We start from the raw sequence: 13,364 nt of genomic DNA on the forward strand, positions 1-13,364 counted from the left end.
AGATGTCCCCTCCAGTTAACATCCATTACCTCTACTGTTTAGATGTCCCCCCCGTTAACATCCATTACCTCTACTGTTTAGATGTCCCCTCCCGTTAACATCCATTACCTCTACTGTTTAGATGTCCCCTCCCGTTAACATCCATTACCTCTACTGTGTAGATGTCCCCTCCCGTTAACATCCATTACCTCTACTGTTTATATGTCCCCTCCCGTTAACATCCATTACCTCTACTGTTCAGATGTCCCCTCTAGTTAACATCCATTACCTCTACTGTTTAGATGTCCCCTCCCGTTAGCATCCATTACCTCTACTGTTTAGATGTCCCCTCCAGTTAACATCCATTACCTCTACTGTTTAGATGTCCCCTCCCGTTAACATCCATTACCTCTACTGTTTAGATGTCCCCTCCCGTTAACATCCATTACCTCTGCTGTTTAGATGTCCCCTCCCGTTAACATCCATTACCTCTACTGTTTAGATGTCCCCTCCAGTTAACATCCATTACCTCTACTGTTTAGATGTCCCCTCCAGTTAACATCCATTACCTCTACTGTTTAGGTGTCCCCTCCAGTTAACATCCATTACCTCTACTGTTTAGGTGTCCCCTCCCGTTAACATCCATTACCTCTACTGTGTAGATGTCCCCTCCCGTTAACATCCATTACCTCTACTGTGTAGATGTCCCCTCCCGTTAACATCCATTACCTCTACTGTTTATATGTCCCCTCCCGTTAACATCCATTACCTCTACTGTTCAGATGTCCCCTCTAGTTAACATCCATTACCTCTACTGTTTAGATGTCCCCTCCCGTTAGCATCCATTACCTCTACTGTTTAGATGTCCCCTCCAGTTAACATCCATTACCTCTACTGTTTAGATGTCCCCTCCCGTTAACATCCATTACCTCTACTGTTTAGATGTCCCCTCCAGTTAACATCCATTACCTCTACTGTTTAGATGTCCCCTCCCGTTAACATCCATTACCTCTGCTGTTTAGATGTCCCCTCCCGTTAACATCCATTACCTCTACTGTTTAGATGTCCCCTCCAGTTAACATCCATTACCTCTACTGTTTAGATGTCCCCTCCAGTTAACATCCATTACCTCTACTGTTTAGGTGTCCCCTCCAGTTAACATCCATTACCTCTACTGTTTAGGTGTCCCCTCCCGTTAACATCCATTACCTCTACTGTTTAGATGTCACCTCCAGTTAACATCCATTACCTCTACTGTTTAGATGTCCCCTCCCGTTAACATCCATTACCTCTACTGTTTAGATGTCCCCTCCAGTTAACATCCATTACCTCTACTGTTTAGATGTCCCCTCCCGTTAACATCCATTACCTCTACTGTTTAGATGTCCCCTCCAGTTAACATCCATTACCTCTACTGTTTAGATGTCCCCTCCCGTTAACATCCATTACCTCTGCTGTTTAGATGTCCCCTCCCGTTAACATCCATTACCTCTACTGTTTAGATGTCCCCTCCCAGTTAACATCCATTACCTCTACTGTTTAGATGTCCCCTCCAGTTAACATCCATTACCTCTACTGTTTAGGTGTCCCCTCCAGTTAACATCCATTACCTCTACTGTTTAGGTGTCCCCTCCCGTTAACATCCATTACCTCTACTGTTTAGATGTCACCTCCAGTTAACATCCATTACCTCTACTGTTTATATGTCCCCTCCAGTTAACATCCAATACCTCTACTGTTTAGATGTCCCCTCCAGTTAACATCCATTACCTCTACTGTTCAGATGTCCCCTCCAGTTAACATCCATTACCTCTACTGTTTAGATGTCCCCTCCAGTTAACATCCATTACCTCTACTGTTCAGATGTCCCCTCCAGTTAACATCCATTACCTCTACTGTTTAGATGTCCCCTCCAGTTAACATCCATTACCTCTACTGTTTAGATGTCACCTCCCGTTAACATCCATTACCTCTGCTGTTTAGATGTTATGTTCAGTAAATGTAATGGATCATATGATGATACAGTCACTGTAATACAGGAAGTCAACTTCTGTTGGTTATATCCTTTTTATACATGTTTTATTGGTTGATTATACTCAGATGCAAGACATGTATGTATGGATATATCATTGTGGTATGGTGAGTGTCTTTCTCCCTGTGCGTGTGTGTGTGCGTGTGCGTGTGTGTGTGTGTGTGCAGGTCTCTTACCACACTGGGCTGTGTGATCTCTGCGCTGGCGGACCAGTCTGCAGGGAAGGGGGGGAAGAATAAGTTTGTTCCTTACAGAGACTCTGTCCTCACCTGGCTCCTCAAGGTCTGTACTAACACACACCTCCTGTCTCTCTGGTCCTCGCTGTACTGTCTATTGATCAGGGTACTAACACACACCTCCTGTCTCTCTGGTCCTCGCTGTACTGTCTATTGATCAGGGTACTAACACACACCTCCTATCTCTCTGGTCCTCGCTGTACTGTCTATTGATCAGGGTACTAACACACACCTCCTATCACTCTGGTCCTCGCTGTACTGTCTATTGATCAGGGTACTAACACACACCTCCTGTCTCTCTGGTCCTCGCTGTACTGTCTATTGATCAGGGTACTAACACACACCTCCTGTCTCTCTGGTCCTAGCTGTACTGTCTATTGATCAGGGTACTAACACACCTCCTGTCTCTCTGGTCCTAGCTGTACTGTCTATTGATCAGGGTACTAACACACACCTCCTGTCACTCTGGTCCTCGCTGTACTGTCTATTGATCAGGGTACTAACACACCTCCTGTCTCTCTGGTCCTAGCTGTACTGTCTATTGATCAGGGTACTAACACACCTCCTGTCTCTCTGGTCCTAGCTGTACTATCTATTGATCAGGGTACTAACACACACCTCCTGTCTCTCTGGTCCTCGCTGTACTGTCTATTGATCAGGGTACTAACACACACCTCCTGTCTCTCTGGTCCTCGCTGTACTGTCTATTGATCAGAGTACTAACACACACCTCCTGTCTCTCTGGTCCTCGCTGTACTGTCTATTGATCAGGGTACTAACACACACCTCCTGTCTCTCTGGTCCTCGCTGTACTGTCTATTGATCAGGGTACTAACACATCTCCTGTCTCTCTGGTCCTCGCTGTACTGTCTATTGATCAGGGTACTAACACACACCTCCTGTCTCTCTGGTCCTCGCTGTACTGTCTATTGATCAGGGTACTAACACACACCTCCTGTCTCTCTGGTCCTAGCTGTACTGTCTATTGATCAGGGTACTAACACACACCTCCTGTCTCTCTGGTCCTCGCTGTACTGTCTATTGATCAGGGTACTAACACACACCTCCTGTCTCTCTGGTCCTCGCTGTACTGTCTATTGATCAGGGTACTAACACACACCTCCTGTCTCTCTGGTCCTAGCTGTACTGTCTATTGATCAGGGTACTAACACACACCTCCTGTCTCTCTGGTCCTCGCTGTACTGTCTATTGATCAGGGTACTAACACACACCTCCTGTCACTCTGGTCCTCGCTGTACTGTCTATTGATCAGGGTACTAACACACACCTCCTGTCTCTCTGGTCCTCGCTGTACTGTCTATTGATCAGGGTACTAACACACACCTCCTGTCTCTCTGGTCCTCGCTGTACTGTCTATTGATCAGGGTACTAACACACACCTCCTGTCTCTCTGGTCCTCGCTGTACTGTCTATTGATCAGGGTTGCAAAATGGCCCCAAAATTCACAGGTTTTCCACAAATACTGGTTGGAAGAGTCCCAGAACCGGGAGGGAATACGTGTAAAATCTGGACTCCCCCGACCAGAATTTGACATCCAATAGTTCTGGACAAAGGAATAACTGTAACAGCCCTGGTATTGATTATTGGTCCGAGGTGTGTCTGTAGTCATGGAAGAATATCAATAACAGTGGTTCCATATTCTCTGTCCACTGCTGTTACAGAAACAACTGCTGTTCTACCGTACTGTTCACATCACCAACACAACATTACAACTGCTGTACTGTTCACATCACCAACACAACATTACAACTGCTGTACTGTTCACATCACCAACACAACATTACAACTGCTGTACTACCGTACTGTTCACATCACCAACACAACGTTACAACTGCTGTACTGGTCACATCACCAACACAACATTACAACTGCTGTACTGTTCACATCACCAACACAACATTACAACTGCTGTACTGTTCACATCACCAACACAACATTACAACTGCTGTACTGTTCACATCACCAACACAACATTACAACTGCTGTACTGTTCACATCACCAACACAACATTACAACTGCTGTACTGTTCACATCACCAACACAACATTACAACTGCTGTACTGTTCACATCACCAACACAACATTACAACTGCTGTACTGTTCACATCACCAACACAACGTTACAACTGCTGTACTGTTCACATCACCAACACAACATTACAACTGCTGTACTACCGTACTGTTCACATCACCAACACAACATTACAACTGCTGTACTACCGTACTGGTCACATCACCAACACAACATTACAACTGCTGTACTGTTCACATCACCAACACAACATTACAACTGCTGTACTGTTCACATCACTAACACAACATTACAACTGCTGTACTGTTCACATCACCAACACAACATTACAACTGCTGTACTGTTCACATCACCAACACAACGTTACAACTGCTGTACTGTTCACATCACCAACACAACATTACAACTGCTGTACTGTTCACATCACCAACACAACATTACAACTGCTGTACTGTTCACATCACCAACACAACATTACAACTGCTGTACTGTTCACATCACCAACACAACATTACAACTGCTGTACTGTTCACATCACCAACACAACATTACAACTGCTGTACTGTTCACATCACCAACACAACATTACAACTGCTGTACTACCGTACTGTTCACATCACCAACACAACATTACAACTGCTGTACTGTTCACATCACCAACACAACATTACAACTGCTGTACTGTTCACATCACCAACACAACATTACAACTGCTGTACTGTTCACATCACCAACACAACATTACAACTGCTGTACTGTTCACATCACCAACACAACATTACAACTGCTGTACTGTTCACATCACCAACACAACATTACAACTGCTGTACTGTTCACATCACCAACACAACATTACAACTGCTGTACTGTTCACATCACCAACACAACATTACAACTGCTGTACTGTTCACATCACCAACACAACATTACAACTGCTGTACTGTTCACATCACCAACACAACATTACAACTGCTGTACTGTTCACATCACCAACACAACATTACAACTGCTGTACTACCGTACTGTTCACATCACCATCACAACATTACAACTGCTGTACTGTTCACATCACCAACACAACATTACAACTGCTGTACTGTTCACATCACCAACACAACATTACAACTGCTGTACTGTTCACATCACCAACACAACATTACAACTGCTGTACTACCGTACTGTTCACATCACCAACACAACATTACAACTGCTGTACTACCGTACTGTTCACATCACCAACACAACATTACAACTGCTGTACTGTTCACATCACCAACACAACATTACAACTGCTGTACTACCGTACTGTTCACATCACCAGCACAACATTACAACTGCTGTACTGTTCACATCACCAACACAACATTACAACTGCTGTACTGTTCACATCACCAACACAACATTACAACTGTCTATCAATTCAACTGTTTGTTCCTCTCCCTCGGTGTTGCCAGGACAACCTGGGCGGAAACAGTAAGACGTGTATGATCGCCACGGTGAGCCCAGCAGCTGATAACTACGAGGAGACGTTGTCCACGCTGCGTTACGCAGACCGCGCCAAGAGGATCGTCAACCACGCCGTCGTCAATGAAGACCCCAACGCACGGATCATCAGAGAGCTCCGGGAGGAAGTGGAGAAACTCAGAGTACAGCTCTCTCAAGCTGAGGTAGGAGACACACACAGAGGCACACACACACGTCCTGGCTGGTCCGTTTTGACTGGTCCGTCCTGGCTGGTCTGTCCTGGCTGGTCCGTTCTGGCTGGTCCGTTCTGACTGGTCCGTCCTGGCTGGTCCATTTTGACTGGTCCGTCCTGGCTGGTCCGTCCTGGCTGGTCCGTCCTGGCTGGTCCGTTTTGACTGGTCCGTCCTGGCTGGTCCGTCCTGGCTGGTCCGTTTTGACTGGTCCGTCCTGGCTGGTCTGTCCTGGCTGGTCCGTTCTGGCTGGTCCGTTCTGACTGGTCCGACCTGGCTGGTCTGTCCTGGCTGGTCCGTTCTGACTGGTCCGTCCTGGCTGGTCCGTCCTGACTGTTCCGTTCTGACTGGTCCGCCCTGGTTGGTCCGTTCTGACTGGTCCGTCCTGGCTGGTCCGTTTTGACTGATCCGTCCTGGCTGGTCCGTCCTGGCTGGTCCGTCCTGGCTGGTCCGTCCTGACTGGTCCGTTCTGACTGGTCCGTCCTGGCTGGTCCGTCCTGGCTGGTCCGTCCTGGCTGGTCCGTCCTGACTGGTCCGTTCTGACTGGTCCGTCCTGACTGGTCCGTTCTGACTGGTCCGTCCTGACTGGTCCGTCCTGGCTGGTCCGTCCTGGCTGGTCCGTCCTGACTGGTCCGTTCTGGCTGGTCCGTCCTGACTGGTCCGTCCTGACTGGTCCGTTCTGACTGGTCCGTCCTGGCTGGTCCGTCCTGGCTGGTCCGTCCTGACTGGTCCGTTCTGACTGGTCTGTCCTGGCTGGTCCGTCCTGACTGGTCCGTCCTGGCTGGTCCGTTCTGACTGGTCCGTCCTGGCTGGTCCGTCCTGACTGGTCCGTCCTGGCTGGTCCGTTCTGACTGGTCCGTTCTGGCTGGTCCGTTCTGACTGGTCCGTCCTGGCTGGTCCGTTCTGACTGGTCCGTCCTGGCTGGTCCGTTCTGGCTGGTCCGTCCTGGCTGGTCCGTTCTGGCTGGTCCGTCCTGGCTGGTCCGTCCTGGCTGGTCCGTTCTGACTGGTCTGTGTGTGTCTCTGTGTGTCTATGTTCCAGTCTCTAAAGGCTCCAGAGCTGAAGGAGAGGCTTCAGGAGTCAGAGAAGCTGATCCAGGAGATGACTGTTACTTGGGAGCAGAAACTACGCAACACAGAGGAGATTGCTACGGTAACCTATGCACTCACTCACATTCATTTAGCACATTCACATCACATGGAAGCTTCTGCATTCGGACTAAACCGTTGGTAGTAACTGTCTGTGCAGAGGTAAAATGACTTGTATGTTTGTTGTATTTCCACAGGAGCGTCAGCAGCAGCTAGAGAGTATGGGGATCTCCCTGGAGACGTCTGGGATCAAAGTTGGAGAGGACAAGTGCTTCCTGGTCAACCTGAACGCAGACCCCGCCCTCAATGAGCTGCTGGTTTACTACCTAAAGGTACACAACACCAACCACAACACCAACCACAACACCATCCACAACCACACACCAACCACAACACCAACCACAACACCAACCACAACCACACACCAACCACAACACCAACCACAACACCAACCACAACCACACACCAACCACAACACCAACCACAACACCAACCACAACACCAACCACAACACCAACCACAACACCATCCACAACACCATCCACAACACCAACCACAACACCAACCACAACACCAACCACAACACCAACCACAACCACACACCAACCACAACACCAACCACACACCAACCACAACCACAACAACAACACCAACCACACACCGACGACAACACCAACCACAACAACAACACCAACCACAACACCAACCACAACACCAACCACAACACCAACCACACACCAACACCAACCACAACACCAACCACACACCAACCACACACCAACCACAACCACACACCAACTACAACACCAACCACAACACCAACCACAACACCAACCACAACCACACACCAACCACAACACCAACCACAACACCAACCACAACCACACACCAACCACAACACCAACCACAACACCAACCACAACACCAACCACAACACCAACCACAACACCAACCACAACACCAACCCCAACCACAACACCAACCACAACCACACACCAACCACAACACCAAGCACAACCACACACCAACCACAACACCAACCACAACACCAACCACAACACCAACCACAACACCAACCACAACACCAACACCAACACTAACCACAACACCAACCACAACACCAACCACAACACCAACCACAACACCAACCACAACCACAACACACCAACCACAACCACACACCAACCACAACCACACACCAACCACAACACACCAACCACAACCACACACCAACCACAACACCAACCACAACCGCACACCAACCACAACACCAACCACAACCGCACACCAACCACAACACCAACCACAACACCAACACCAACCACACACCAACCACAACACCAACCACAACACCAACCACAACACCAACCACAACACCAACCACAACACCAACAACAACACCAACCACAACACCAACCACAACACCAACCACAACACCAACAACAACACCAACCACAACACCAACCACACACCAACCACAACACCAACAACAACACCAACCACAACCACACACCAACCACAGCCACAACACCAACCACAACACCAACCACACACCAACCACAACACCAACCACAACACCAACAACAACACCAACCACAACAACAACACCAACCACAACACCAACCACAACACCAACCACAACACCAACCACAATCACAACACCAACCACAACACCAACCACAACACCAACCACAACCACACACCAACCACAACACCAACCACAACAGCAAGAACAACACCAACCACAACACCAACCACAACACCAACCACAATCACAACACCAACCACAACCACACACCAACCACAACACCAACACCAACCACAACACCAACCACAGCCACAACACCAACCACAGCCACAACACCAACCACAACCACAACACCAACCACAACACCACCAACAACACCAACCACAGCCACAACACCAACCACAACACCAACCACAACACCAACAACAACACCAACCACAGCCACAACACCAACCACACACCAACCACAACCACAACACCAACCACAACACCAACCACAACACCAACAACAACACCAACCACAACACCAACCACAACACCAACAACAACACCAACCACAACACCAACAACAACACCAACCACAACCACACACCAACCACAGCCACAACACCAACCACACACCAACCACAACACCAACAACAACACCAACCACAACACCAACCACAATCACAACACCAACCACAACCACACACCAACCACAACACCAACCACAACACCAACCACAACACCAACCACAACACCGACCACAGCCACAACACCAACCACAACCACAAAAACCACAACACCAACAACAACACCAACCACAACACCAACCACACACCAACCACAACAACAACCACAACCACAACACCAACCACAACACCGACCCCACCCTCAATGAGCTGCTGGTCTACTACCTAAAACTATTTCGATTTACACAGAAATCTACTGTGTAGTAGACAGTACAGTAGGATGATGCTAGCCTGTAGTCTGTATAGTAGACAGTACAGTAGGATGATGCTATCCTGTAGTCTGTGTAGTGGACAGTACAGTAGGATGATGCTAGCCTGTAGTCTGTGTAGTGGACAGTACAGTAGGATGATGCTAGCCTGTAGTCTGTGTAGTGGACAGTACAGTAGGATGATGCTAGCCTGTAGTCTGTGTAGTAGACAGTACAGTAGGATGATGCTAGCCTGTAGTCTGTGTAGTAGACAGTACAGTAGGATGATGCTAGCCTGTAGTCTGTATAGTAGACAGTACAGTAGGATGATGCTAGCCTGTAGTCTGTGTAGTGGACAGTACAGTAGGATGATGCTAGCCTGTAGTCTGTATAGTAGACAGTACAGTAGGATGATGCTAGCCTGTAGTCTGTGTAGTAGACAGTACAGTAGGATGATGCTAGCCTGTAGTCTGTGTAGTAGACAGTACAGTAGGATGATGCTAGCCTGTAGTCTGTATAGTAGACAGTACAGTAGGATGATGCTAGCCTGTAGTCTGTGTAGTGGACAGTACAGTAGGATGATGCTAGCCTGTAGTCTGTATAGTAGACAGTACAGTAGGATGATGCTAGCCTGTAGTCTGTGTAGTAGACAGTACAGTAGGATGATGCTAGCCTGTAGTCTGTGTAGTAGACAGTACAGTAGGATGATGCTAGCCTGTAGTCTGTGTAGTAGACAGTACAGTAGGATGATGCTAGCCTGTAGTCTGTATAGTAGACAGTACAGTAGGATGATGCTAGCCTGTAGTCTGTGTAGTAGACAGTACAGTAGGATGATGCTAGCCTGTAGTCTGTGTAGTAGACAGTACAGTAGGATGATGCTAGCCTGTAGTATGTGTAGTAGACAGTACAGTAGGATGATGCTAGCCTGTAGTCTGTGTAGTAGACAGTACAGTAGGATGATGCTAGCCTGTAGTCTGTGTAGTAGACAGTACAGTAGGATGATGCTAGCCTGTAGTCTGTATAGTAGACAGTACAGTAGGATGATGCTAGCCTGTAGTCTGTGTAGTGGACAGTACAGTAGGATGATGCTAGCCTGTAGTCTGTGTAGTAGACAGTACAGTAGGATGATGCTAGCCTGTAGTCTGTGTAGTAGACAGTACAGTAGGATGATGCTAGCCTGTAGTCTGTGTAGTGGACACCAGAGATATATATTTAGAGAATATTGTAGACATTCACTTACATAGCGTTGTTTAAAATTTGTATAGCCATCTAACATGGCTATACAAATTAATAAAGAGAGTCGCACACTATATATAAACTCCTAGGAATTTATTGAATAAACCACCAACGTTTCGCAATCACTGTGCCTTCTTGAGACACCCTGAAGAAGGCACCCTCTGCTCTCAGGCACCCTGAAGGAGGCACCCTCTGCTCTCAGGCACCCTGAAGAAGGCACCCTCTGCTCTCAGGCACCCTGAAGGAGGCACCCTGAAGGAGGCACCCTCTGCTCTCAGGCACCCTGAAGGAGGCACCCTCTGCTCTCAGGGACCCTGAAGGAGGCACCCTGAAGGAGGCACCCTCTGCTCTCAGGCACCCTGAAGGAGGCACCCTCTGCTCTCAGGCACCCTGAAGAAGGCACCCTGAAGGAGGCACACTCTGCTCTCAGGCACCCTGAAGGAGGCACCCTCTGCTCTCAGGGACCCTGAAGGAGGCACCCTCTGCTCTCAGGCACCCTGAAGGAGGCACCCTCTGCTCTCAGGCACCCTGAAGAAGGCACCCTGAAGGAGGCACCCTCTGCTCTCAGGCACCCTGAAGGAGGCACCCTGAAGGAGGCACCCTCTGCTCTCAGGCACCCTGAAGGAGGCACCCTCTGCTCTCAGGCACCCTGAAGAAGGCACCCTCTGCTCTCAGGCACCCTGAAGAAGGCACCCTGAAGGAGGCACCCTCTGCTCTCAGGCACCCTGAAGGAGGCACCCTCTGCTCTCAGGCACCCTGAAGAAGGCACCCTCTGCTCTCAGGCACCCTGAAGAAGGCACCCTGAAGGAGGCACCCTCTGCTCTCAGGCACCCTGAAGAAGGCACCCTCTGCTCTCAGGCACCCTGAAGAAGGCACCCTGAAGGAGGCACCCTCTGCTCTCAGGCACCCTGAAGAAGGCACAGTGATGTTGTACCCAATAAATGCCTGGGAGTTTATATATAGAGTGTGACTCTCTTTCTTTGTTTTATAGCTTACAGTTTATTCCCCTTTAATCAGCACCTCTACACTAAATCATTTCTCTGGGGGTGCGCCAGCTCGCTGCCATAGAATGTTGAAGTGTCATGTAAATGCATCATAATGCAGGAATGGTATTGTCCCAACTCCCTAACTACAGCGCTCTGGTGTACACTACAGTAGGATGACGCTATGAGAACACAGGAAAGGAAAGGGAGTGGACACATAGTCACAGCGCTGACAGACAACTGGCTCAGTGGCTGAGAGGAACAGAGAGAGACTGAGGCTGAGTCCCAAACAGAGCCTTATGTACTATACTGTATAGGGAGAGAGAGACAGAGCAGAGACACAGAGAGAGAGAGAGAGAGAGAGAGAGAGAGATCAGAGGGGCAGGGTGAGAGAGAGACAGAGGCTCTCAAGAGAAGACAGGCTATGTGCTCACTGCCCACAAAATGAGGTGGAAACTGAGCTGCACTTCCTAACCTCCTGCCCAATGTATGACCATATTAGAGAGACATATTTCCCTCAGATTACACAGATCCACAAAGAATTCGAAAACAAATCCAATTTTGATAAACTCCCATATCTATTGGGTGAAATACCACAGTGTGCAATCACAGAAGCAAGATTTGTGACTTGTTGCCACCAGAAAAGGGCAACCAGTGAAGAACAAACACCATTGTAAATACAACCCATATTTATGTTTATTTACTTTAACTTGTGTGCTTTAACCATTTGTACATTGTTACAACACTGCATATATATATAATATGACATTTGTAATGTCTTTATTGTTTTGAAACTTCTGTATGTGTAATGTTTACTGTCATTTTTTATTGTTTATTTGACTTTTGTATATTATCTACCTCACTTGCTTTGGCAATGTTAACACATGTTTCCCATGCCAATAAAGCCCCTTGAATTGAATTGAATTGAATTGAGAGAGAGTAGAGGGGCAGGGTGAGAGAGAGACAGAGAGAGAGAGAGAGAGAGTAAAGGGGCAGGGTGAGAGAGAGAGAGAGAGCAGAGGGGCATGGGGGAGAGAGAGACAGAGAAAGAGACAGAGAGAGTAGAGGGGCAGGGTGAGAGAGAGACAGAGAGAGAGAGAGAGAGAGAGACAGAGAGAGTAAAGGGGCGGGGAGAGAGAGAGAGAGCAGAGGGGCTGGGTGAGAGAGAGACAGAGAGAGAGAGAGAGAGAGAGAGAGTAAAGGGGCAGGGTGAGAGAGAGAGAGAGAGAGAGCAGAGGGGCATGGGGGAGAGAGAGACAGAGAAAGAGACAGAGAGAGTAGAGGGGCAGGGTGAGAGAGAGACAGAGAGAGAGAGAGAGAGAGAGAGAGACAGAGAGAGTAAAGGGGCGGGGAGAGAGAGAGAGAGCAGAGGGGCTGGGTGAGAGAGAGACAGAAAGAGTAGAGGGCCAGGGTGAGAGCGAGACAGAGAGAGAGACAGAGAGAGTAGAGGGGCAGGGTGAGAGAGAGAGAGAGAGCAGAGGGGCAGGGTGAGAGAGAGAGCAGAGGGACTGGGTGAGAGAGAGAGACATAGAGAAAGAGTAGAGGGGCAGGGTGAGAGAGAGAGAGAGAGAGAGAGACAGAGAGAGTAGAGGGGCAGGGTGAGAGAGAGACAGAG

The 13,364-nt window shown here is 48.5% G+C and overlaps 1 protein-coding gene across 4 annotated transcripts in view; it reads left to right on the plus strand.

Moving 5' to 3' along the window:
• LOC129837804 (kinesin-like protein KIF13A) overlaps positions 1–13,364 on the plus strand; it is a 201,680-nt gene that overhangs the window by 126,368 nt on the left and 61,948 nt on the right. For all 4 annotated transcript variants that reach the window (XM_055904246.1, XM_055904250.1, XM_055904249.1 and 1 more), the window contains exons 10-13: positions 2,179–2,293; positions 5,756–5,968; positions 7,037–7,147; positions 7,281–7,415. In XM_055904246.1, the coding sequence (XP_055760221.1) occupies positions 2,179–2,293; positions 5,756–5,968; positions 7,037–7,147; positions 7,281–7,415 (574 nt within the window). The remainder of the gene's footprint in view (positions 1–2,178; positions 2,294–5,755; positions 5,969–7,036; positions 7,148–7,280; positions 7,416–13,364) is intronic.

Source organism: Salvelinus fontinalis, chromosome 38 (genome assembly GCF_029448725.1).
Source record: "Salvelinus fontinalis isolate EN_2023a chromosome 38, ASM2944872v1, whole genome shotgun sequence".
In the NCBI taxonomy this organism is placed as follows: domain Eukaryota; kingdom Metazoa; phylum Chordata; class Actinopteri; order Salmoniformes; family Salmonidae; genus Salvelinus; species Salvelinus fontinalis.